We start from the raw sequence: 26,899 nt of genomic DNA, 5'->3' as shown, positions 1-26,899 counted from the left end.
ATTATTATATTTACATATTACTATATTATATTAGTAATATTTAATTTGAGAACTCCAAGGTAAAAAACTATTGGAGTTGCCGTTGCCGTGAGATAACCTTGGGATCAAAAGTTAGAATCTAGAATGCGTATTCTCCAAGTAACCCTAGAAGGAGGGAGCTTCGCATCCCAGTGTACGTAATCCAAAGGATATGCATTCTGTAAAGAATACTTTTCACAGCAGCAGTCAAACTCATAAAGGCTTCGATACATATTGGAATCTTAATTTCAGTTTCGATAGGTTTTTCTTCTCTTCAAGTTGCAAGGGCAAGGCCACATCACGTTCTCTTCATTTTCTTGATAGTTCGATTGTGTAGAATCCATGGGGAAGCCATTTAATAAGAAGATAATTTGGGTGATCAAGAATTTCTCCTCTTTGAAATCTGATAAATTCAATTCTGATAAATTCGTGGTCGATGGCTGTAAATGGTAAGAGAATAATTAAGACTTTGAATGGTAACTAAAAAACGAAGAAGAAAATTAAATTCCGTAACATTTCTAATAAATCACACCATTTATGACGAATAGTTTCTCCTTTCCATTCCCTCCTTACTCTTGTAATTTTGTTTATGTCTGTTCTTTTTCTATTAGTTCATATTGTTGTTGTACATGCATGTAGGTATATTTATGCCTATCCCAAGGGAAAAGATAACGATCACTTGTCCCTGTTTCTGGAAGTCGGCAATTATGAATCATTGCCTATTGGATGGAGAAGACACGCAAAATATTCATTTACCATATCAAACCAACGTTCAGAAAAAACTCTCCAGAAAACATGGTAAGTATTTGGACAAAAACAAAACAACAGTTAGGTAATCTGAGAACATTGCTAGATAATCGGTTTCATCCCATCTTTCTCATAATTTTAACAGAAGCACATTTCATGAATTAAATTGGTGACCACTATATGAATGAAAAAAATGAACAAAAAAAAAATTATTTGAGGAATTGAAAAAACTTAAAAATAGGAGTTTCATTTTCATTTTATTCTTTATCAAAATTGAAGAGAAAAACTTTTCTTTACAAATTCATTCACCCATGAAGAATTTAGAAGAAAATAGTAGGATCCACCTGTCAATAATGTGACCAAAAATTCAACTTAACTGGTATAAAATATGAAGAACAAAGAAATCAGCATAATTTTTTTCCTTCAATATGGTCATCAATTTTAAGTATCTTGTTGGGGGATTTTTTTTTTTTTGAGGTATAAAATGTTAAAATTTGGAAAAATGATTTGACATTGTGCAAGGCTAGTTTTGGGCAACTTGAGTTCTATGCATTCCCAAGGCTTGTGTTGGTAGTTTGGAATTAGTGTTTTAATTATTTTTAGGCCAATATCCTTTATCCGATGTAAATGAACTGATTATATGAATTATGTTTTGTGATTTTACAGAATCACAACAGTGGTTTGAGAAGAAGAGTCCCGGCTGGGGTCGTCTATCCATAATGCCCCTTAACGAGCTCCACGCCAAAGATGCCGGATTTCTTGTAAACGGGGATCTCAAAATTGTTGTTGAGATAGATGTTCTTGAAGTTGTTGGCAGATTAGATGTGACAGAGGAAACTTCAACAATAATAGAAACAATGGATGTTAATGGGTTTCAGATTCTTCCTTCACATGTAAGTGTTGTGTAGAGTTTTAAGCCACGAGAAAGAACATAATGTTGATGCCTTAATGGTCTCCCAAAACTATTTTAATCTGATATGGTTATATGTGTCACAGGCAGAATCTGTGAGCCGTATGTTTGAAAGACACTCGGAGCTTGCATCTGAGTTCCGTCCAAAGAACCCAAATCTAAGGACAGCTTACATAAGTTTTCTACTCAGTCTGATTGAGACAATGTGCCAGTCACCGCAGGAGCTCTCCCAGGATGATCTGACTGATGCTTATGCTGCAATGGGATTCATGAGAGATGCTGGATTTAAGCTGGATTGGTTGGAGAAGAAGCTTGATGAGGTGTCGGAGAAAAAGAAGAATGAGAAATCTTCTGAAGCTGGGCTACAAGAAATGGAGGAAGATTTGAGGGACTTGAAGCGGAAGTGTTCAGACATGGAAGATCTAGTGAAGAAAGAGAAGGTAAAGATGTCGGCTGCAAAAGCTCCTCTCTCATTTGATGATGTTGTTTAATGTTCTTGAGATCTTAAATCATTTGGGAGTTTGGTTCTGGTTTGTTCCTGAGAGAACTCTTAAAACTTTAGGAGCATAAAAGAGACTCGTGACTTGAAATTTCCACAATGATTATTTTTAATTCTGGAAAGGGATTTGATCATAGAATATATATAATCTCTAAGATATGTAAAAGATAAGATAAACTATCAAACAGTTACGATATTTGTAGTAACGCATTCATTAGGAATGACCTGCTGATCAAAAGTACTGATGTATGAAGCAAGTAGCTAAGTTTTAAGATATTTCATGTTATGGGAATGTTTGAGTTTTAGGGTTTTGCCTTGTTTCTGTCCTTTTTTCCTCAATGCCTTGATGAAAAAGAAGTGAGTCGTCAATACTCCAGTATAGGTTTCACCAGATTTTAGCAAAAAGAAAAACACCAGTAAATGAAAAGAAAAACGCAGAGAAAAGAGGTTTGGGCACTTTAACCGAACCATAATCAATTTGAGAATACCCGATAGGAAACTGAACTAAAAATTTACAAGTATTTACTCGGGTCGAACATTTATCTACCTAAAATAATCAGAACTGGTAAGAACCGACCCGAATAGACTCAACCTAATAAGAACCAATTTATACCCGACAAAAAAAATATGAATATCCAAAAGTATGACTATATGTGTTCTAATTTATATTTTTAATTTATAGTTTATTTGTAATATCCTTTTTGCAATATTTATTATTATATTTGTAACATTTTCAAATAATATAATTTTTAAAAATGTCAAATTAGAGTTAAAAAATGTTTAATTTCAGTTATTAAAATTTTATATTTTGTTATTTTGCAAAATTTTAGATAAAATTGATGGATTTTGGTTAAATTTTGATGAAATTTAGGTATTTTGAATCTTTTTACGGTTTTAAATACTTGAATCCGACCCAGGTCCGTAGCGGATCTGAAAAGTATATGTATTTTAATTACAGACTCGAACTGATGTGGATATGTTCAGCTTTGGGTGGAAAGGTAAGAAATTTGACTCCGACTAAGATTATTGTCCATGGTGTAACGGACACAGGCCAAATAACTCTCGGGTATAACATGCGTAAAGGTGCCTGTGGATCTTGACCGTCTCCTGTATTTGTAGGATTCTTAGGTGTGGGTTCAGGTTTAGCAACAAAGTGAGACGCGAAAGAAGTCGAACAAAACATAAACCGATTTTTTTTAAGAACAAAACTTAGGTTCACTCCCGAGGGTGAACTTTTAAATTCACCCCACCTTTTATAACCAATGAAAGTGACACATGGATTACTAATTAAAAAACATTAAACTAAGTAAAAAATACAAAAAATAAAAACGCTAATTTTAACGACGTTAACGTTTCCAGCGAAACCCTAAACCCTAAATCTTAAATTCTAAACTATATACCCTAAATTCTAAACCCAAATCCAAACCCCTAAAATCAAACCCTATACCCTAAACCCTAATCTTAGACCCTAAACCCAAATTATATACCTTAAATCCAAAAATAGACTATAAACCTAAACCATATACCCTAAACCCAAGTCTTAGACCCTAAACCCAAACCGTAAACTTTAACTCAAACACTATAGCAGCTAAGTTTGGGGTTTGGGTTTAGGGTTTACCGTTTGGGTTTTAGGTCCATGATTTGGGTTTAGGATATAGGTTTTAGCTAGGTTTAGGATTTACGGTTTGGGTTTAGGATTTACCGTTTGGAATTATGGTTAAGGTTTTGGATTTAGGGTATATAATTTGGGTTAAAGATTTATGGTTTGGGTTTAGGGTCTAGGACTTGGGTTTAGGGTATAGAGTTTAGGTTTATAGTAAGTTTTTGGGTTTAGGATATATAATTTGGGTTTTGGGTCTAAGATTAGGGTTTAGGGTATAGGATTTGGGTTTACGGGTTTGGATTTGGGTCTAGAATTTAGGGTATATGGTTTAGAATTTAAGATTTAGGGTTTAGGGTTTAGCTGGAAACGTTAGTATCGTTAAAATTAAATTTTTTATTTTTTGGAGCTATTTTTTATTTAATTTAATATTTTTTAATTAATAATCTATGTGTCATTTTGATTGGTGCTAAAGGTTGGGGTGTATTTGTCCATTTTTTTACTAGTTGAGTCATGTCTAGGATCCGAATGACCCGGATCCGATACGAACCGGATCAATTCTGAAAGCCCAACATGTCTGTTTAACAAAACGTGAACAACGTTTTTAAAAGTTTTCCACCATATTTTTCTACCGAGCCGGTCCTTTCGGCCCAAGTTACTTTCAGTAAAACAACAGTGGCGGCCATCTTTCTTCTTCGTCCTCCTCATACCAAAAGAAGTTTCTTTATAGATATTTTCTCTAGCGCCTGCGACAGTCTCTCTCAGTTTCTTATGAGAGCGTCGGTATATGACACCGTCAAGATAAGGATACAATATAATGTTTACACTATTCTCAATAGGATAATTACCATTATAAGTTAGGATATTTCCTATATTCTTTAGGCATCTCATTAAACTTGTGGGTATATATACATTGTAATGTTAACCTAAATCAATAAGAAAGTCTTCCAGTTTGTCAAGACTACGTCAGTACAAATCGCCTTAGCGAACGTAACCTAAACGATTCTCGCTTCCACGCTTTTACTAATTCATAGGAGGAGTCTCTATCAACAAGATCAATGGGGAAGCAGGAAGTTGATAACAAGTTCACTTGGGTGATTAGGAACTTCTCCTCTCTGGAAAGTTTATTCTCATGAATTCATTGTCGGCGGCTGCAAATGGTAGGGAATATATATGTATAATATATATATTCTACTTATTTCGTCACTTGAGTTTTTTTGTTTTTGGCTGATTTTTCGCTTGCTCTGTTGTTGTGGAAGGCGTCTTCTTGCTTTTCCTAAAGGAAATGGTGGTGTTACGAGTTTGTCTCTGTATCTGGACGTTGCTGGTAGTGCATCATTGCCCTATGGATGGAGAAGACGAGCAGAACTGTGCTTAAGTGTAGTAAATCAAGTTTCTGAAGAACTCACTGAAATTAAAGGTGATTGTTTCTACAGATCTTGTCCTCAAACTATTCTGAAAACTGACAGTATGATATATATTCCCAAAATTAATCATTTAGACAGTAACAATGTTATTGAAACCGAGTTTGAGCTTGGTTGGTTTAGATTTGGTTTCATAGTTTGCTCTCCCATTTAATTCTTAACAGAGATGTTCACTATCTTGGAGTATATGATAAGCTATAGTTCTTTTTAACAGCTACAGAGCACTGGTTTGATGCGGAAGTCTGCGACTTTGGCTTTACAACAATGCTTCCACTCGACAAAATTCATGATAAAGATGGTGGATTCTTGGTAAACGGAGACCTCAAGATTGTTGCTGAGGTAGAGGTTCTTGAAGTTATTGGAAAACTAGATGTATCAGAGGAAACCAAATTACTGAGCAAAGTAGAGGAAGACGATGGTGCGGAGGCTAGAGATTCTCTTGAGCTTTCAGTCAATGGCTTTCAAGTTCTTCCTTCACAGGTATAAAACGAATATTGGTGCCAACGTTTTGTTTGTTTCATAGAAATTCTAATCACAACACAACATTATCATTTGTTATAGATAATTCAGTTCCTTGTGGTTTTCTGTTTTGTAAATCGTTGCTGATCTATTAAAAGAGCACATATAGATTCAGTGAAAATCAAAGGAAGTTTCTTGACATATGTGTGAGTTGCAGAATATGAGGGAAACTGTAACATTGGAGTATGTTGTGTTTTGTTTAAGTTTTACGTTATTCATCTTTCGCAGGTGGAATCCGTGAGGCGTATATTTGAAAGACACCCTGACATTGCATCGAAGTTTCGACCAAAAAATCAGCATCTAAGGACAGCTTACATCAACATTCTCCTCAGCCTGATCAAGACTCTGTGCCAGCCGACTAAGGACCTCTCCTAGGATGATCTGAATGACGCATATGCTTCTCTTGCGTACTTGACAGACGCAGGCTTGAATTTAGATTGGTTAGAAGAGAAATTGGAAGAAAAGAAGGAGAAGCAAGAAGCTGGTGAGAAAAGGATGAAAGAGATAGAGGAAGAGTTGAAGGATTTGAAGCAGAAGTTCTTAAACATGAAAGCTGAGCTGGAGAAGGAGAAAGCAGATGTGTCTGTGGCCAAAGCTCCCCTATCATTCGATGATGTTGTTTGATAGGTTTAAGTTTTTGTTTTTAGTCGCTTGGATTTTACGTCTGTTTGGTGATAAGTGACTAAACTTGGGTTGGAAGCATCCGCATTTTGTTGTTGGTGCCTCGTTAGGTTACTCTTGATCAACAAGTAAAGTCATTGGTGTATGAGAAACAGAGTTTAATGGTTTATAAATTATCTTATGTAGTAAATTAATAGTTTTTTTTTGTTATAAACCAGATCGTGGATGGTTCATAACCTAAAAATTATGATTTGTAATCTTTCCATTTATCTATGACGGTGTAATCTCCTATATAAGGAACCTCTATGTTATGAATAAAGATAGATTTTTCCATTACTTTTATAACATGTTATCAGCACGAAACTCTAAATCCCTAAGCTAATACCCAAATCGAAAAACCCTAAAACCCTAACCCTAGCCGGCAATCCGACGAACCCTAAACCCCGATCGCGTCTCTTGTTCCCGCATCTGTTCCAGCTCGCGTCCCCGATCAGCTTCAGCCCAAGGCGTTCCTGATCCTAGCTCAGACGTTCGCGACCCGAGAGCAGCTCCAGCACGCGACCTCTTCCTCGTTCGCGGCTGCATCAGACAGCTCGCGTCCGACGATCAAGGCGTTCCCGATCAAGCAACAAAGGACGTCCGCGACCCGATAGAAGCGACTCGATCCATTCCAGCTCGCGTCCCGTTCGTGTCCAGCTTGTGGCTCAACTCCTTTGGTGGTCCGATTCAACAATCATCTAAGGTTAAAAGGTAATTCAAAACCTAAGAACCCATAATCGAACATGGATTGATTGATAAAGAATGAAACCCTAAAACCCTAATCTTTATGAATCAAAACCATAGGGTAATAGATCAAAAATCATAATTGAGTAAATCGAAGCTCTAAAAGTTCGATACCCCAAACCCTAAATCATGTTCCTACATGATTAAAACCCCAAATCGGTTTTTACAAGTTAAAATCCGATAAACGCTAACCCTATATCTATAAACTATAAATAATATAAGTATCATAATTAATTATACTATAATTATCAAATCACATATTAAAACCCTAATCAAATATTTTGAAATCAAAACTGTTTTCGGTTTTGATCATTGAAGTTTTAAATCTGATTGAATCTGATGCTATGTTGCTAGAATTGTTTGACCGTTAAATTGATTGATTTATTTTCTCATCCTGCTTGGTTAATTGTTCATCTGATTTTAAATTGTTTAAACCGACCAGTCTGTTAAAACATTTATTGAATCTGATAGGTTGCTAGCTTGCTTTGCTTATATAATCCGATAGATTGATAGATTGATTGAGGTTTACTTGTTTAAAATCCGAATGATCTGATTGCATGATTCTTGAGGTTTAATATCATCTGCTAGGATTGATAGTTTTGTAATCTGATCTGTTTTAAATGGAAACCCTAAGTAATGCGTATGATAGGTTATATTGATCTGATTTGGATGTCTTTGAGAATTGAGAATCCGTATGCTAGGTTGATAGATTCATGATAAAATCTAATGTCTTGAGGTTTAAGATTGTATGCTAAGTTCGATTAAATTGATTGTCTGATTATATGTTTTTGAGGTTTGATAAATTCGGATACTAGATAAATTATTTACACATGGTTTATGCTAAATACCAATCAGTCTTGAAACTGATTCATTGAAATTCATGCTTGAAATCTATATTCTAGTATTGCTAAAATCAGCCTTGAAACTGATTGAGTGATTAATAAATCTTTTTACTAGTCTTGCTAAAATCCATTGACTGCTAAACCCTAATTGCATGATTAATTGAATTCGTTTTTGCTAGTCTTGATAAACCATAATATTATGAGCACATAGAAATAGTATTGCTGAGACTTGCTAGAAATTGACTGATTGATTAAATGTCTTTAAGATTGATAGTCTCATTGTCCCCACAAGATTGAAATCTATTGATTGTTTTTAAGAGTAAGGCCGCGTGAAAATTATACCTAAATATTGAGTGATATATGATTTGAGATGTCGAAAATCAACCTGGATTTTGCTGCCATAAATCTCTCTGAAGATAATTATTTACGGTGGACATTGGATACAAAGATTATCCTAAAGTCAAAAAGACTTGGTGAATGTATCTTAGAAGGCAATAATACCAATGAGGAAGAATGATATAGGGCAATATTAATTATTAGCCATCATCTTATTAAGAGTCTCAAAGATCAGTATCTGACTATAGAGAATCCTCTAGACTTTTGGACAGAGTTAAAAATCGAGATATGATCACCAAAGAACGATGTTATTACCAAAGGCCCTATTTGATTGGAGGAATCCCAGAATCCAGGACTATAAGTCCGTGGATGAGTCTATTGTTCGCTGGGAAAAATAATGGATTACTGATGAGAAACAGTGAATTGAGACCTCCTGGATTAACCTCATTACCTGATACCAATAAGGCCGCAAAAGAAAAAAAAGTAACCACGTCCAGAATGATAAACCACACGGTCACGGCCGTGGGAATCACTATGGCAGAGGTCGTGGGTATCAACCCAATTTGAGCCATGGTCAAGGCAGTGGCCGTGGTATATCCTTTAAACCACAAAGCTCGACCAAATCAGTGTGCCATAGATGTGGAATGGGGAACCATTGGGCTAAGATATGAAGGACTCCCAAATATTTTTGTGACCTCTATCAAAGAGAGTCTGAAAGGGAAGAATCATGAAACCCACTTGGTCTATAAAGATGGTGAAAATAATTTCGAACATGATCAAGATGATCTTATGGAATATGAGACTTATGATTGCCTAAAAGAATCAAGTTGATAATCTGATTTCGACATCAAACTTGTGTGATTGCTTTGCTTGTATGATTTCTCTGATTTTTATCTCCTTGAATTTATTTCTATTACATTGTCTGCTTAGATTAAATGAATGAATGATTTTTCTATATGAGTACAATGAAAAACGCCAATATAAGTACTAAAGCAGGTATCGCCAGTCTGAAAGAAGACTATGACTAGGCTAATATATTATTGCCTAAGGGTATGCATCTAGAAATCAGTGATGCCTTATATTCACCCAGCTCTAAGAGCAAGAGCAGCCTATTGAGTTTTAAAGATATAAGAATGAATGATTTCCATATTGAAACAATGGGGAAGGAAACAAAGAGTTCCTTCAGATATATGTATAAAATCGCTCAAGGCCATAATAAGTCCTAAAGACTATACCTGCATTCTCTACTGACCTAGACTATGCATAGATCAATATGATAGAGGCTAAAAGCCTGCAAAAATATACACTTTATGGCACGACCGGATTGGTTATCCTGGTCCAAACATGATGCAAAAATTGATATTCAAAAGGCACACTTTAAAAGATAAGAAGAGTTATCCCAAAGAATCTCACATGTGTAGCATGTACACAAGGGAAACTCATTAGGCCATCACCAGTAAAACGGCTACGAGCCCCTTTTTCATAAATAAAGACCATATGTCTAGATAATACTGGTGAATACATGTCCCAAGCGTTTAAATGATTATGGTATATCCATGGGGGTAAGTGTGGACAATTTTGTGATACATGTCCATACCAAGAACTGCTTGGCCGAAATCTTTTAAAACGCAAATAGCTGATTGATAGACCATAACGTATGAGGTCAAAACTCCCATTCACAGCTTGGGCCACACGAAATTTACATGCACCTAAGTTAATACGCACCAAGCCATTTAGTGAGCATAGATATCCCTTATCACAATTATTAATGGGTCAAGAGCCAGACATACCCCATCATAAGACATTTGGATGTGCTGTCTATGTACTAATTGCTCCACCACAGAGAACTAAGATGAGACCTCAAAAGGAGGATGGAGATATATGTTGGATATGATTCTCTCACAATAATAAAGTACTTTGAGCCAACTATGGGTGATTATATTTGAGGCCAGGTACACGGATTATTTTAAGACTAGGAGAAAAAAATAATAAAGCTGGTAAAAGAATGTTAAAAAAAAAAGAGAATGGAATCGACCATCAATGTCTTGGCAAGATCCTCGGACTAAAGAATGTGAAATAGACGTCCAAAGATTATACATTTACAAAGCTAGCTAATCAAATGCCAGACACATTTGCTAACCCGAAAAAGAATGACTAAGTCATATATAAACCAGCTTGTAAAGCACCAACGAATTTGATGTCCAAGAAGAGACACAGTCAAGTTGCTACAGAGTCTAGACAACGTATGAAACGTGGTAGACCAAATAGGTTCCAAAAGATAAGAATCCTCGGAAACAAAAGAAAGGTGTAGAGAATGATCAAAATCCAAATCCGAGGTTACTAAGGAAACCATACCAGACATGGAGATAAGGCCGGCCGGCTCTAAGGTACAGGTACCAAACAATGTAGCTTGCGACGCCAAGCTGCAAAGTATTAAAGGTCCTGATAATAATGAATCTCAATCAATTATATCATGTCTGGAACATAATGGAACCAATAAGGAATGTCGACATAAGATGATTTATTTGCATACAAGGTAGCACTTGAATTTATGAATATAAACGAGGATCATGAACTCACGTCAATATAAGAGTGCGCACTCGTAGAATAGATTGGATTGAATGGAAACGTGGGGTTAAATAGTTTAAGGAAGAAAGGTGTATTTGGCCATATGATTAAGACGCCATATGATGTTAAAACCAGTGGATATAAATTTGGTCTTGTGAGGAATAGAAATCGTGAGATATAAAGATGATGTTGCACAAGGATTCTCACAAAGACCAGTAATAGATTATGAGGAGACATACTCCCATGTGGTGGATGCAACTACTTTTAGATTTCTCATAAGTCTGGCTATATAAGAGAGAAAATTAAACTTGCAGCAAGTTGATGTAGTGACTGCATATTTATATGGTCCACTGGATAATGAAAGTACTAGAGGGTATTGAGCTGAAAGTACATCAAGTTCTCGAGAACAATATTGATAATCATCAAAGTATATGATCTTAATATCTTAGGAACCTCTGGATACAATTTCCCAAACAGTTGAATATCTCAAGAAAGAGTTTGAGATGAAAGATCTTGGAAACCAAAGTTTTGTTTGGGATTACAGTTTGAGTACATTAACAATGAAATCCTTGTGCATCAAATAGTATATATAGAAAAGGGTACTCAAGAGATTTAATATGGACCAGTCTCACCCATTATCTAGTACATGGGCGTGAGATCACTTGTTTTGGACACTGATCCATTCAGTCCAAAGGTGGACGATAAAGAAGCTCATTTAGTCCTGAGATGGACGATGCATAAGTCTTGTTTTAGACACTGATCTGATTGGTCCATAAGAAGGACGATGAAGAAGCCTTTGATTTTGGTTTATTTTATACTAATCAGTCCAAAGAGGGGTTATTTGGTTTTGTTGATTTGTTTTCAGACAGGTCATGTTTTACACATGGTGGTACACGCATATCACAGCAACATCATCCAAGATTTCGTGTGTGTGTATTTGAGGTCGATGACTCAATATGTTCGATCAGATTGTGGCATGGCCGATGGTAAAGAAGAACCAACTATCATGTTCGAGGACGAAGCATATTCTACCCAAGATCTTCATCACCCACGGATTGCAGAAAATTGGAGAGGTCCAAGGGACCTTCAGTAATGTCCAAATCAGGGGGAGTAATGTGTGTTGTACTCTTTTTCCTTCACCATGGTTTTGTCCCAATTGGGTTTTCTGGTAAAGTTTTAGTGAGGCAACATTAAAGCACATTACAAGCTCTAAATGGTTATGGCATCCAAGGGGAGTGTTATGAACCAGATTGTGGATGACTCATAACCAAGAGATTATGATTTGTAATCTTTCCATTTATCTATGACGGTGTAATTTTCCTATATAATGAACCTCTATGTTATGAATAAAGATAGACTTTTGCGTTACTTTTATAACATTTTTGACATATGTTAATCAATTTTCAAAATTCTATTATGTAAATGTTCATCTTCAAAATTTACAAAAAAGTTTTAGCTTTTAAAATATTTTACGGTCCTAGCTTCCTTTAAATCATTGACCTATAAGGAGGAGCTTAAAAGTCTAAGCAATTTTACATTCCTTGCGTGTGTTTTCATAACCAGTGTCTCTTTTCACATGATTCCAAGTGGTAAATTGTGAATCAATCAATGATCTTTAGTCTTGGGGCTTTATAGGTTTCCTTAATTGCAATGTGTTTCTTGATGGAGAAGTCTGAACAGAGCATATCTATATTATTAGAAGAAAACACCCTTTTGAAAATATTCTTATTTCATTAATTAAACTCCCTATTTTTTTGCTTGTCTTTTTCAGTTGCATTTATAAAATACCCTAAAACGAATAAAACTGTCTAATTTATTACTTGTTCTTTTCAGTTACATTAATGAAATATGCTAAAATGAATTTAAACTTCATATTTTATTGTTTGTCTTTTTCAGTTACCGTAATGAAATATCCTTAAATAAATGTGGACATAATGTCATTTAATCAACAAAAAAAAACTCATGAATTATCCTTACGTGAATAATTTTAATAATTGAGATTTTGAAAAACGTGCATCATTAAAATGTTACCTAAAACATACAGCACTAATATATAACATGCATCAATAAAACTAGAATTTGACTCACACAACTGTACGAATATTATTTTCAGTTGATTAAATTAAAAAATATTTATTTATTCAAAAAATATTTAAGAATGGCTATGTTTTTAAAAATTATATGGTATTATTTGCTCATAACTCATTTGTCATTTGCTAAATTGTTAGAAATAAAATTTTAGCATAATATAACTCAGTTGTCATTTGCTAAATTTATGGTTTTTATTTATATTTTTTATTATTTAATTATAATATTTTCATTTTATATTTGAAAGAGAAATGAATTTTCTTTCAAACAATATTTTTGTAAATGTATTTTTTAAAAAATAATCAATTTAAATTGTTATTATCATTGAATATAATTATTTTTGACATAATTTGAGTTTTCGTTTACATCAAAAATTATCATATTTTAGGATAATTTTAATTTAAAGTGTAATTTTCATATTTTTCAAACAAATTCTAAAAATATTTTTTAAATATTTTGTTATAATTTTTTAAAAAATATTGAGTTGCATTTCAAATAAAAAGGTAAAGATATTAAAATTATTCTAGTTAAAATATGTAAAATTTAATATAGTGATAAGGAAATGGTCAAAATAAAAAAAATTACACATAAAAAATCTTGATTTTTGTTAACTGGACGGATCATTATTTATATGATATCACAAACGAAAGAAAAATTTATGTTTTTACAATTATCTAATTAAGTATGTATACTCATTTTTTTATATTTTTTATATGATATCACACATTCGTAAAAAAATAGATAGTTTAAGATGTAAAAAAAAAAATTTATTTAATGATTATAATATGAATTAATTTTACAAATACATCATTTAATAAAATAAATAATTAAAAACTGAAAATTCATATCTGCGCTGGCGCGCGGATCAGGATCTAGTAGTCATTTACCAAAGAAGAAGCTAGACGTGTGACGCCATTAATAGTAATCTGTTAGATAATTATGTCTAAGTAATGTATTAAGTTACGATTAGCTCACGTTCATTTGGGATACATGTATCTTCTTTAATATATATTTCAGTTACAAGAAGACAATCCTCAAACACACAAAACTCCAGTTGAATCTTCAAGTAATCAAGAAAAACTCAGCTCCTATCATGTGGAACGGTGATGGAACGGTGGAGTTTAATGGCTTCCGAGTTCTCTATTCAGAGGTAAGAACAATTATTTCACTTAACAATGATCACTGTGGTTGTGTTTTTTTTTACATCAAACTTGTTAACAGGTAGAGTATGTAAGGAGAATCTTTGAAAGACATCCAGAAACCGCAATGAATCTTCGTCCAAAGAACCAGTTGGTGAAGAATGCCTACTTGAACACTCTCCTCAATCTCATCGACATTGTTTGCTTAGCTCCTCAGGAGCTCACGGAGGAAGAGCTAAGTGATGCTGAGAACACGCTTATGGATTTGGTAGGGGTAGGTTTCGAGTTGGATTGGTTGAAGAGAAAACTTGAAGAGCTTTGCGTGAAGAAGAAGAAAATGGAAGCACGCGGTGCCCGCATGAGGGAACTTGATAGAATGATTGTGGAACAGAGACAAGTGTTGCTTGCGCTTGAAGTTGAACGGAAGAATGAAGAGAACGAGGCTGTTTCCGACAGTGCTCGTCTTGGTTTCGAGGATGTTGTTTGAACCAAACTCACCCAGTGAAGAAGCCTAGATGTTTTTAGGTTTCTTCTCGCATGCTAAGAATATGTGGCGTTAACTAATAACAAGAATGATTGAATAAAAAGGACCAAATGGTCAAAGATCTTTTGTATTTTTACTTTTATTTGGTAGTGCTTTAGCTCACATCTTATTTGGTACTCTGCACTTGTTATCTTCTCTCGGCCAGGCTCCATCACATTTACATTTTAGGCATGTGCGCTAGCCTTTCATCAGTCTCTTGTGCCTCGTAGTCCATTCTCTCCCTTCAAGGCTTCAACACTTGCTCGTAGACTCGTAGTGATCCTTCCATAATTTCCATACTATCCACTGTACTAAACTTTTGCTTTCTTCCTTTGCGTGATTCTGGGAAGTGGAGAAAACTCTAGAGTTATACAAATATTCTGACATTTCCCAACCAGGAGAAGATGGAACAGAGACGTGGCCTTGCACAAGGGCATTGAAAAAGCAGCTGACTTGAGCATTTCCTGATTGGGACCTGCAGATGGTAGATGTTTCATGACGCAACACTGTTGGACACACAAGCATCTCCACAGAAAGAAAAGGACTTTTGGAATTTGCCTAGGTTTTCCAGATCAATTGAGAACAGAGCATCTAAGCTTGGTTAGTTGTTAACGTGCTGAGCTTGCTCCTCCTACGGAGGATTGGTGAGGGCGGACCCAACTTAAAGCATCTGTTAAATATTTAGGGACTTTTACGAGGTTTTTTGGAACTCGGATAAAATAGTTATGATTAGCCATTAATTCTATTCTCTACCACCTTCGAACATAAACGGTTTCAATTCGTCGACCTGCTGTTCTGCTAATTTGGTATCTAAGGTTGGCAAGTGTTATTCACTGGTCCACTGATACTGTTTTCAGAACTGCGTCTATGTTATATATAAGCTAATAACTCTGTTTCAATTTCAGAGCGTAGACTATTGATGTACATGGGGCCAAAAATACGAAACATTGGGCTAAATCAAGTGGCGGAAACAAGCAACATAGACACGTAGGGAAAACTCATGGTCGTCTAACATCACACCTTAGGGGAATCTAATCTTCAAAACAGAAACGAATTCAAAAACAGAGGTAATAGAAGAGAAAGAGAATGGGATCAGATAGAGCTAATACGTTAGATGCCATCATTCCGGCGAATCAAACCAATAGGGAACAATAAAGTTCGACATTCATCATTCCATTCTCTTTCTCTCCCACACCATTAACTTGAAAAAGATTAGAAATTTAGAGGAGAAGGATCAGATAGAGCTAATACGTAAGATGCCATCATATCGGCTATCAAACCAATAGGGAACAAAGAAAGTTCAATCATCATATCCTTCTTTCTCCTCTATAATTCGCTTCAAACACACACAAATCCAAACTTTTAAACTTTTAACAACTAAACAAAACACATAAAAATCTAAACTTGAATTCTAGAAACTCCATAAGTAATGAAGCTGAGCCGTCGATAATGTCAGTGGCGATGCAACTTATATATACATCTGTGAACTTAGGGTTACATCCTCAAAAGACGTAAATACCCCCTGTTATATCTTTCGATTGACCAAATCATAATGGGCTCAATTAACCCCCAGCGTTTGTCACCGTGCACGTTTTTTATGACCTGACAAATTAGCTTAAACTAAACTCTGGACTCTCCGGTCTCTCCCTCTTGACAAGCTTATATTCTCTTGATTCCTTTTTTTTTTTTATGGTGATTCAAAATGCAATTCGGATCTCTGTCTGAAACCATCGTTAGCTAGTATTCAGAGAAATAAGCAATATCTAGGAAAATTGAAGGTGTCACTGGTAACCATCATGGAAACATTAGAAACTGATAGGAAAGGAATGAGTAGGAACGGGGAATGATGGTTCCTTATCAAAATTAATGAAGAATTGATTTGTTTTATAATTCTCTACAAATAAAAAAACAAAAAAGAATGAAAAGAAAAATATATTCCTCATGAATGGTAAAAAGTTTAAGGAATGTTAAAGAACATACTGTTCCTCCTAGCTTGCATAAATTTTGTACATTCAATTCTGAATCTTCTGAACTCAACCAGCTTTCTTTAATAATTCAATTATGCGTCTACATATAAACCCAAAACCAAAAGAAAAGGTATATTCAAAACTTCATCTTAATTTAGCTTACAACATTAAACATTGATAGAGATGCTTGTGCAAGTAAGTCAAGTATCTGGCAATTACTCATTCCCTTTCTTTAACAATGGAAAGTTTTCATACGGATCAAGACAATGTATCTTAACCTTAAACTCAATACAGAGACTTATGATAATCGTTACATAAATGAGATGCTAAGTAGCAGTTTCTTTTCTCTCGCTTGCTACTAAAGTTTGTGTTCCTTTGTTGGCAAGTGATTGAAGAAGAATGATACGATTCTTAGCAAACAAGCGGGTCTTGTGTGAAAAAGAACTGCAAAAACAGGTTTCCATATGGGTCACTACAGATTCACCTTAGAGTATTCAAGGGGACAAGAGTTTTGAGATCAAAGTATTTTACCTCGAATGATTTGCCTGAATTTTCAAATTCCAACATGCTCAGTGCAACTTCACAGCTTTGAGAAACAAGAGGCTCAGTGTCCCTTGAGAATTCCTGTAGCAATGCGATGCTCTGTTCATCTGAAAATAGCCGAACAATGCAAGAGTGTAAGTAAAGACAAGTCAAGTTGTGATGGTTCATGGGATGGAGGAAAGATACCTGCAATAGAACCAAGCGCTTCTGCAGCCTCGTGTCTAACCATTGGGTGCTCATTCACATCTCTAAGTATTTTGCTTAGAGTATCTAAAGCAGCTTTGTTTTGTAATTGCCCCAAGACATAAGCAACCTACACAAAATTATATCAATCATTTTGGAGAACAATGAAGCAAAGATCCAAGATAACAGATCTTAACAGACACAGACATATGCAAGTCCATGAACACCTTTGGAAAGCAAGTCCTCACTAGCAATTTAGCAAACAATGACCAAAACTGAAAGTCACCAAAATTTGACAAACCTCATGTCGTAGAAGAGCACTATCAGCACTCAAAGAATCAACAATAGCAGAAACAGCGTCCTCTCCACCATGATTCCTCAGAGCGAAAAGAGCAGCATATCTCTCATACATGCCTTTTGTTTCATCCATAAGAATCTGCCTGTGTAATTAAATGATCTGTCACAAACTGAAAAATCATTTTCTACAAGTGTTCAGAGTTGGTCAAGATTAGAAGAACCTCAATTGGTGAACGGAAGAGAAAGCAGCAGCTGGAGCCGCAGGGTCAACAGACATGAAAGGTGATCTCTTTGTCTCCGCATCAACAACATTACTCAGCTCTTCAATCCTTTTGAGAGCTAACTCACATGTTTCCCGAACCTCCTGAGCAGGATCAAAGATCAAGCTTTTCTTCAAAATGTCGGCATTGCCCGCTAAACCAATAGCTCCAAGAGCTTCTGCTGCCTGTTACATTAACAGCCCATCAGCGACTCCGCAAAAAACAATAAAAAATAAGGATTAGGTTCAGCACAAGGATCATAAGCTATACTCAACTCATGGCGCACTATAGGATGCAAAGACATATCATTAAGAACCGACTCTAGAGCAGGAACTGCTTCAGCATCTTGCATCTGTCCCAACGCAAAGGCAGCTTCATGTGCTAACAAGTTGGATGAATCTCTGGATGCTGCAGGAGAAGGAAAATCAAAAACATGACAACCAAAGCTTGAATCTTTACAATGTTGTTTTGCATATTCAAGCTAGTCCACAACACCACTGAAAAATCTCTCCGTTACTTTAATTGTTACTCAAATAATAAAATGTTACTCAAATAATATCTCTAACACAGAGTAAGAATCTTTTTGGTTCGGTCTCGTGCAAATGAAACTGAAAGAAGCAAATAAAGCAGAAGAGATTGAACAAACCGAGGATTAGAGCGTTGCGAGGACCAGGGCCTTTCAAGTTGCGAAGAGAGAAGAGAGCTCTGAATCGCTCTGAGATTGGCTGCGACTGGTCCAACAATCGCTCGCAGAGAAACTTCTCCATGTTACTCACTCCGCCGTATTCCGTCGATAAAGCTGATGCCTTAGCTGCCATCACAAAATCTGTTTGATCGGCGGTTGAAAGACGACTGAGTAACAGAGCCAACGACGACTAGGGTTTTTGTATACTAGAGAGGAGAGAGAATCCGATTCGTGAAAAGGCCAAATTTATTGTTTGCTCCAATAATAATCTTGTAATTAATTGTACATTGACCCCATAGTTTGTATAAACTTATCTCTTTTATCCGTAATCCAATTCGTAAATAATAAGAAATATTCGGGACTGTTGTGAATTAGACAGATAAAGAAATATTTATGTATATTTATAAGTGTTTATATATTAGTATATTATTCTTTACGTGTTTGGAAATTAACGAAAGAAATGTGAGATAATGAGCAAAATTTTTACATCTGCACATTTTGTCTTTATCTTAGACACATTGTGCTTGTAAGACACTTTCTAATGTTAAAAATACTAAAAACTCCCTAACTAAAAAATTATATACATTACCATTTTTTTACTTTTTCTTTTGTCTCTCTCGTTCTTTCAATGTAATTTTATTCAAATTTCATCTTCCAATGATTTTATCACCTCTCTTTTTTTCTCCCTAACACAAAAGGAAAAAAAAGGCAAACCGAGAGACTACAACTTGTAAAAAATGAAAAGATGTAGAAAAATAAGAAGGTAGTTTGAACTTCTCATCTTCTAAATCCTAGATTCTCCGAATTTGTCTGATCTTTTAAATCTTTTTAATCGATTCTCGTTTTGTTGGTTTCTTAGTGTTGTTGTGGATTTCAAAATCCAGATCTGCAAAGTTACGATTTCAGAATCCAGATCTGCAAAAGATGTGGACGGATAGCGTGTGGATGGGGGTTGCGTGGATAAGTGGTGTGTGGATAGCTGGAGCGTGGACGGGTTATGCGTGGATGGTTGAACAAATCTCTGGGAACTAGTGGGTGGCTTCAACCGGGGAGATTCTTTCCACAAAAAAAGATTATCTTTCTTACATTGCCTACATCGAACACAAACTATAAATTCATGTATTGGATGAAATCTAATCCTCACTTTTTTTTTTAAATTATGTCCACATTTTATTTATCCACAATTCATTCATTTATATTATTTTTTCGTGGACGGCTTATCCATCCAATACTATCTACAATATTTTAATTATAAAAATATTTTCTATGTTTTTATTTTTAAATTTCTAAAGTATATATAAATGGATGTCGAAATGTAGAGGATGAAAAGTTAAAATTTATTACATCAAATTTATTTATTTATATTTATTAATATTTGAGATAAAAACAAATAAGAAAATGAGGTTGAAATTAATAACAAAGCTCTTATCAGGGGCATTATTGTCCGATCAAATAGCAAGTGTCAAGGAAAAGTGCCTCAAATGTTGAATGTGTCTCTTAATGTAAGACAAACTCATAATGTGATCCATGATGTAAACAACTCATATATAATGAGCACACATGACTTTGATCTCTTGCTCTTATTACTATCACTTACAATAACAAATGAACTCCTATTTATAGGAGTAGTAAGTCGGTAAAGTACACCGACTTAAGAAGAAAACAAATATTTATATAGTAAGCTAATGGATAATCACAATCCAAAATCAACCTTATCTTCTTGGATCATTATCTTTAACACTCCCCCTTGATTATCTATTTTTATATTACGTAGTGCCTCGTTAAAAACCTAGTCATGGAAAAACCCATTGGGACAAAAACCATGACAAGGGAAAAAGAGTACACTGCTGTAATCTCCCCCTGAAAATAGTTGACTTAGCTTTCTTATCACAGGTCACGCAAATGCTGCATTCCGATACCATAAACGTGTTTTCGGAATGTTGTAGTCGAAAGAGCTTTTGTGAACAAGTCAGCCGGATGACCGTACATACTCGATGTCCACTTCTTTATTTCTCTCGAGCTCTTGTATGCATGAGAAAAATCTTGGAGGGATATGCTTTGTTCTGTCGCTTTGATGTAACCTTCTTTGAGTTGAGCGACACAAGCCGAAATGTCTTCAAATATTTTCGTTGGCTCTTTCTCGTTGACTATTCCGCTTGATTATTGTATGTAGTGACTCATTGACCGAAAGCACACACATTCTCGACATGCTTCGTGAAGCACAATAGTTTCAGTATGATTCGAAGATGTCGCAACCAGAGTTTGTTTCTGGGTCGACCGCCAAGAGATCACGGTTCCACCAATCGTAAAAACATAGCCGGTTTGCGATCGAGCCTTGTGAGGATCTGATAAGTATCCTGCATCTGCAAAACCAACCATACAAAACTCGGGTTTTCTAAAATAAATCAACCCTAAATCAATTGTACCTTGGAGAGAACGAATATGTTCTCGACGCCATTCTAATTTCCATGAATAGGAAATGAGTTGTATCTTGCAAAGACATTAGTGTCTAAAAGTATATTTAATTAAATACAACTCGCAAGACATATAAGCTCACATATGGTTTATTACCATTAGCATCTCCAAAGTACTTATTTATATAAGATCTTACCAGGATCTTTTAAAACAACATCTCTTTTAACATCGAGAGATCTATTTATCATTGGAGTACTCAAAGGAGTCGCTTTATTCATACAAAAGCGTTTCAATAACCTTTTCGTATGAATTGATTGATGCAAAATTATTCTTTCTCGGAGATGCTCTATCTGGAGCCCAAGACAAAACTTTGTCTTTCCGAAATCTTTCATTTCGAACTCCTCTTTCATATGAGTTCGAGCATCATCAACCTCCTTTTGAGTTCCAATTATGTCCAGGTCATCTACATATACAACAATGATCACAAAGCTAGATGACGATTTCTTTATAATCCATATAGTGATCGCTGTAACTGACCGAACAAATCTCCCTGGATTTTTCTTTCAATGCCGTTGGCATTTTCAATTCATCAGGGAGTTTCATATATATATATATATATATATCATTATCCAACTATCCATACAAATACGCAGTCACAACGTCCATGAGATGCATTTTAAGATTTTTAGACACCGTTAGGCTCATCAAAATCTAAAAGTAATTGCATCTATTACCAGAAAATACGTTTCCTCAAAATCGATTCCCGGTCTCTGAGAAAAACCTTGGGCAACTAATCAGGTTTTATATCGTGTTACTTTTCTCACGAATACCCACTTATACCCAACAAGATTTATATTCTCAGGCGTTATGACTATCGGTCCAAAGACATTCCTTTTATTTAGGGAGAATAATTCAATTCGAATGGCCTTCTGCCACTCCTCCCAATCATGTCTTTTAACATTCCTAAATGGACCTTGGATTGGGATCATCATTTTCATGATCGATATCTTTGGACAGAAAAGGAGAACATTCCATCAACATCTTTTATCTTATAACTTTTCATCAAGGGTGTAGTTGGTGGAAATCATACTTTTCTGTTCCCTTTTCGTCATCTGGATCCATATCTTTATTTGGTTCTTCTTGAACCTTTTCATCTATGCCTTCTTTCAGACATTTTCAGTATCAGGTTCTTATAGAACCTTTCCACTTATGCCTTCTTTTAGACATCTTTCAATATCAGGTTTTTCTGGAACCTTTCCACTTATGTCTTCTTTCAGACATCTTTCAATATCAGGTTCTTTCCGAACCTTTCTGCTTTGCTCAACAATTTTTTTTTTGGAGATTTTTATCTTTAGAACCCGCTAGTCTCCCCCTCTTTAACTGAACCCTAGGCTCATTCATTTTGTTACCATCAGTTTGTTCTTTAGGAACATCAACTCTTGATGGAACATTTTCAGCAGGTATATCATGTCGTATCTGTGAACACATTTGGTAACTAGTTTGCCAAATTATGCAAATGCACAATTTTCTGAATTTTCAGCTCTCATTAATTCATAGGGGAGTCAAGGTGTAACAACGACTATGTTCACTGATGCAGCGCATTATCTCTTTCACCGCCAGTATCGTGGCCTTTCTTCTTTTGGGCTTTACGTGTGTTCTAAGTTTCCTTTTATTACTAGGATTAGCTAATTATAAACTTTCCTTTATAGCTTAGGGTTTTAACTATATCAGCCTTATAAATAGCGGCTTTAGTCTTTGAAAAAGAGACACGATTAATTGAATAAGATTTCTGAGTTTATTTTAAAGAGCTTTCACAAGCACTGCGAAGAGTATTCGCGCCCCTAAGAGCTTTAACAAGCACTGCGAAGAGTATTCGCATCCTTCATCTTGTCTTAGAAGATACCTTCGTTCACAAGTTACGTGAGTTCGAGATCAAACCCTAGATCTTTGACTTATACGGCTTCCGCACTCTATCAGTTGGCATCAGAATCAGTACGTTTCGGGAAAGAACTTTCTTGTTTCCATGACTAAGAAAACAGGAGGCGCAGGTGGGGACAATCGGGATCAAAACCCGGATGGCGCTACTTCGGAATTAACTGACTTACGAACCTTCTTCATCGAGAGCCAGGCGGCATCACAAGCATCGATTCAACAGCTAGGAGATACCTTAGCAGGCCGCTTGGACGCCTTGACCACCGCAATAACAGCTCTGGTTGAACAGCAAAACCAACGCGAGGTACAAGCTCAACCTCCAGCACAACAACGACACCAGCCACTACCACAACATCAAGCACCACCACTACCAGGTCGCCATCGACAGCCACAAAACCTTCCCCATCCGCCCCAAGGACAACGCCAAAACCAACAAAGAATCCAGCGTCACGACCCATATGACGACGACGAAGATGAAGTTCATCAACGATTGTTTTATGAAGATATTCATCAACAAAATCACCATGATACTCACTGGGAAAGAAGCTTCCGAGTAGATATACCAGAATTTCATGGGGGTCTCCGCGGTGATGAACTTATCGATTGGCTAGTTTCCGTGGAAGAAATACTAGAGTTTAAACAAGTTCCGTTTAATCGTCGTGTTCCCTTGGTAGCCATACATTTTCGCGGCCATGCTGCAACATGGTGGAAACAGCTCAAGACAACTCGATCACGCACGGGCAAAGCACCAATCAATTCATGGGACAAGCTCACTAAACACCTTCGACAAACGTTTCTTCCGCACAACTACGAAAGAACCATGTATACTAAGCTACAGAACTTGCGCCAAGGAAACCGAAGTGTAGATGAGTATGCTGAAGAAGTCGCCCTATTGTTAACCCGAAATGAGATCAATGACAGCCAAGTTCAACTCGTCTCGCGTTTTATCGGGGGTCTCCGAACGCAACTTCAAAATTCAATGGCACAATTTGATCCATTGACAGTGGGAGAAGCTCATCGTCGTGCATCATCATTCGAGCAACAGTCGAAGTCGTCGAACTGGAACTCATCGACATCGAGATCGCGTACCCAGGACTCCGTCAACAGTAACACTCCATCAACCGCAAACAAAGATGTCATCCAAGTCAGTGATGCGGCAGTTTCTGCAGCTAAACCCATCGCACCGGACGATCAACAACTTAGGCGATCTTCCCGACCTAACGCGTTGCGCTGTTACTCATGTGGTGAACAGGGACATCGACAAACAGCATGTCCCCATGCAACACGTCGAGGGTTAGTAATTGATGAGGCTATTGAAGAACAAGATATCTATGACTCGCAAGAGGAGAATGACCAAGACGAAGACAACACGGTGACCCTTACCGCCGGGGATAGTGGACGTCTACTTGTCCTCCGTCGAGCTTGTTTAGCACCAATCACTAAGGACGATAAGTGGCTTCGAACCAATATTTTCCGATCTACTTGTACTATCAAAGACCGTGTTTGTAGCTTTGTCATCGACTCGGGAAACTGTCGTAATGTCGTCTCCGAAGAAGCCGTAGAAAAGCTAGGCCTAACTCGGGACAAGCATCCCACACCTTACAATCTTGGCTGGCTTAACAACAAAGCAAGCATTCGCATTACACAGCGTGCGATCGTACCTTTTTCTGTTGGCAAACATTACCATAATCGCATCTGTTGCGACATTGCTCCGATCGACTTTTGTCATCTTCTGTTAGGCCGTCCTTGGGAATTTGACCGTAAAATACTTCATGATGGCGCTCAAAATACGTATAGCTTTATGTGGGACAATCGTCACATCGTTCTCGTCCCAGCCCGAGAGAAACCAACAAGCTCTTCGCCACCAGCAGCGCCACTTGACCAATCAACTACAACGACAACCTCAAAACCCACGTCGCTCCTGTGTTCCTATAAGTCGTTCATCTCGGAACTCCAGACGGAAGGCGTTGCATTCGCCCTCGTTCCATCAACCGCACACCGTCTCCTGACAACACCAATCGCCTCATCTTTGGACGTGGTGTTACAGGAATTCGTTGACGTGTTCCCTACGGAACTACCCGAAGGACTACCACCTCTTCGAGATATACAACACCAAATTGATTTAGTTCCCGGAGCGACATTACCTAATCGACCTCACTACCGAATGAGTCCTATGGAGCATGAAGAATTGCGGCGTCAGGTCGAGGAGCTTTTACGCAAGGGCCACATCAAAGAAAGCCTTAGCCCCTGCGCCGTACCAGCTCTTTTGATACCTAAGAAGGATGGATCGTGGCGTATGTGTGTGGATAGTCGTGCAATCAATAAAATCACGATCCGCTATAGGTTTCCGATACCACGGCTTGATGACCTTTTGGATCAAATTGGTAATGCGAAAATATTCTCCAAAATTGATCTAAAAAGTGGGTACCATCAGATACGTATTCGCCCTGGCGATGAGTGGAAAACAACATTCAAAACTCGAGAAGGCCTCTTTGAATGGTTGGTAATGCCTTTCGGGTTATCTAATGCACCTAGTACGTTCATGCGTATCATGAATCAAGCTCTACGCCCCTTCATTGGACGATTTGTGGTTGTATACTTCGACGATATTTTAATCTTTAGTACTTCGTTGGCCGAGCATACTGATCACTTACGCAAAGTTCTTACGGTGCTGCGAGCAGAACAACTCTACGCCGCGTAACAGAAGTGTGAATTTGGCGTGAACAAAGTTCTCTTTCTTGGATATGTCGTGTCCGACCAAGGTTTAGCCGTCGATCACTCCAAAATTGAAGCAGTACAGTCGTGGCCTATTCCAAAAACAGTTTCTGAGGTACGTAGTTTTCATGGCCTCGCTTCGTTCTACAGACGTTTTGTCAATCACTTCAGCACTATAATGGCACCAATTACGAGCTGCATGAAAGATGGAAAATTTGAATGGACTACGGAAGCGACGGAGGCGTTTGCTCTCATCAAACGTAAGCTTACGACAGCCCCGATTCTTGTCCTTCCGGACTTTTCTTTGCCATTCGAACTACACTGCGACGCTTCTAAACTAGGCATTGGGGCCGTATTAAGCCAGAAGGGATGACCTGTGGCTTCCTATAGTGAAAAGTTAGCAGGTGCTCGTGGACGATACAGTACTTATGATGTGGAGTTCTATGCGATTGTGCAAGCTATCAAGCATTGGCGCCAGTACTTAGTACACCGCGAGTTCGTCTTATTTACAGATCATGATGCATTGCGCCATCTTGACAGTCAGGCGAAAGTTTCGTCTCGGCACGCTTCGTGGATCTCTTATCTACAACAGTTCACGTTCTCTATTAAACATCAGTCCGGGAAGTCGAACCGTGTCGCTGATGCCCTTAGTCGCCGACATGGGTTGCTTACTACCATGCATACTAAAGTTCTCGGGTTTGCTTCCTTGTCAGACTTATACCCTGAGGATCCTTTCTTTGCTCGAATTTTTTGCTGAAGCATCCACTGGGTTATCACGTGACTACGTGCTTCATGAGGGTTTCTTGTTTAAAGACCTCCGCTTATGTGTTCCTCAATGTAGTATGCGGCTGGAAATCATTAAGGAGCTGCACACAGAAGGGCATGTGGGCAGGGATCGCACGTTGCATTTGGTCTCCATGTCCTATTTTTGGCCGACATTACGTAGAGACGTTGAACGTTTTGTCGAAAGGTGTCATATTTGTCAACAGGCCAAAGGTCGAGCTTCCAATGCAGGGCTTTATTTACTGCTTCCTGTCCCTACTCAACCTTGGACTGACGTCAGCATGGACTTCGTTTTGGGATTACCACGAACCCAGCGTGGTCATGATTCTATTTTCGTTGTTGTTGACCGTTTTTCAAAAATGGTCCACTTCGTAGCTTGCAAGAAGACAACAGACGCAGTCAATGTCGCAGTCTTATTCTTTCGTGAAATATATCGTCTTCACGGGTTACCAACATCAATAGTCTCTGACCGCGACACACGGTTCCTTAGTCATTTTTGGCG

General features: G+C 37.0%; 3 protein-coding genes, 2 non-coding genes and 2 pseudogenes across 5 annotated transcripts; 4 read left to right on the top strand and 3 right to left on the bottom strand.

Annotated features, from left to right (window-relative positions):
• Positions 1–2,289, top strand: LOC106356832 (annotated as a pseudogene).
• A 1,896-nt stretch (positions 2,290–4,185) lies between these two features.
• LOC106356833 lies at positions 4,186–6,722 on the top strand (annotated as a pseudogene).
• A 7,036-nt stretch (positions 6,723–13,758) lies between these two features.
• On the top strand, positions 13,759–14,770 carry LOC111207089 (MATH domain and coiled-coil domain-containing protein At2g42465-like). Its single transcript, XM_022704706.2, has 2 exons — positions 13,759–14,105; positions 14,177–14,770. The coding sequence occupies exons 1-2, from the start codon at positions 14,049–14,051 to the stop codon at positions 14,579–14,581; spliced, it is 462 nt and encodes a 153-aa protein (XP_022560427.1). The 5' UTR covers positions 13,759–14,048; the 3' UTR covers positions 14,582–14,770.
• Positions 14,771–15,701: 931 nt separating this feature from the next.
• Positions 15,702–15,796, bottom strand: LOC125589491. The gene has a single exon (XR_007325678.1). It is a non-coding gene; the product is annotated as a small nucleolar RNA Z102/R77 (small nucleolar RNA).
• A 49-nt stretch (positions 15,797–15,845) lies between these two features.
• LOC125589490 lies at positions 15,846–15,935 on the bottom strand. The gene has a single exon (XR_007325677.1). It is a non-coding gene; the product is annotated as a small nucleolar RNA Z102/R77 (small nucleolar RNA).
• Positions 15,936–16,717: 782 nt separating this feature from the next.
• LOC106437308 (deoxyhypusine hydroxylase) lies at positions 16,718–18,788 on the bottom strand. Its single transcript, XM_022705327.2, has 7 exons — positions 18,514–18,788; positions 18,142–18,275; positions 17,829–18,052; positions 17,612–17,750; positions 17,314–17,440; positions 17,116–17,234; positions 16,718–17,028 (listed from the first exon to the last, which is right to left on the bottom strand). Exons 1-7 carry the CDS (start codon positions 18,683–18,685, stop codon positions 16,996–16,998), a joined length of 948 nt encoding a protein of 315 aa, XP_022561048.1. The 5' UTR covers positions 18,686–18,788; the 3' UTR covers positions 16,718–16,995.
• A 139-nt stretch (positions 18,789–18,927) lies between these two features.
• Positions 18,928–25,998, top strand: LOC111206908. The gene has a single exon (XM_022704361.2). It carries the CDS (start codon positions 22,991–22,993, stop codon positions 25,598–25,600), a length of 2,610 nt encoding a protein of 869 aa, XP_022560082.1. The 5' UTR covers positions 18,928–22,990; the 3' UTR covers positions 25,601–25,998.
• Positions 25,999–26,899: the final 901 nt, after the last annotated feature.

This window comes from Brassica napus, chromosome C6 (genome assembly GCF_020379485.1).
Source record: "Brassica napus cultivar Da-Ae chromosome C6, Da-Ae, whole genome shotgun sequence".
Classification (NCBI taxonomy): Eukaryota; Viridiplantae; Streptophyta; class Magnoliopsida; order Brassicales; family Brassicaceae; genus Brassica; species Brassica napus.
The sequence above is the reverse complement of the archived record's forward strand: the minus strand, read 5'-3'. Positions and strand labels throughout refer to the sequence as shown.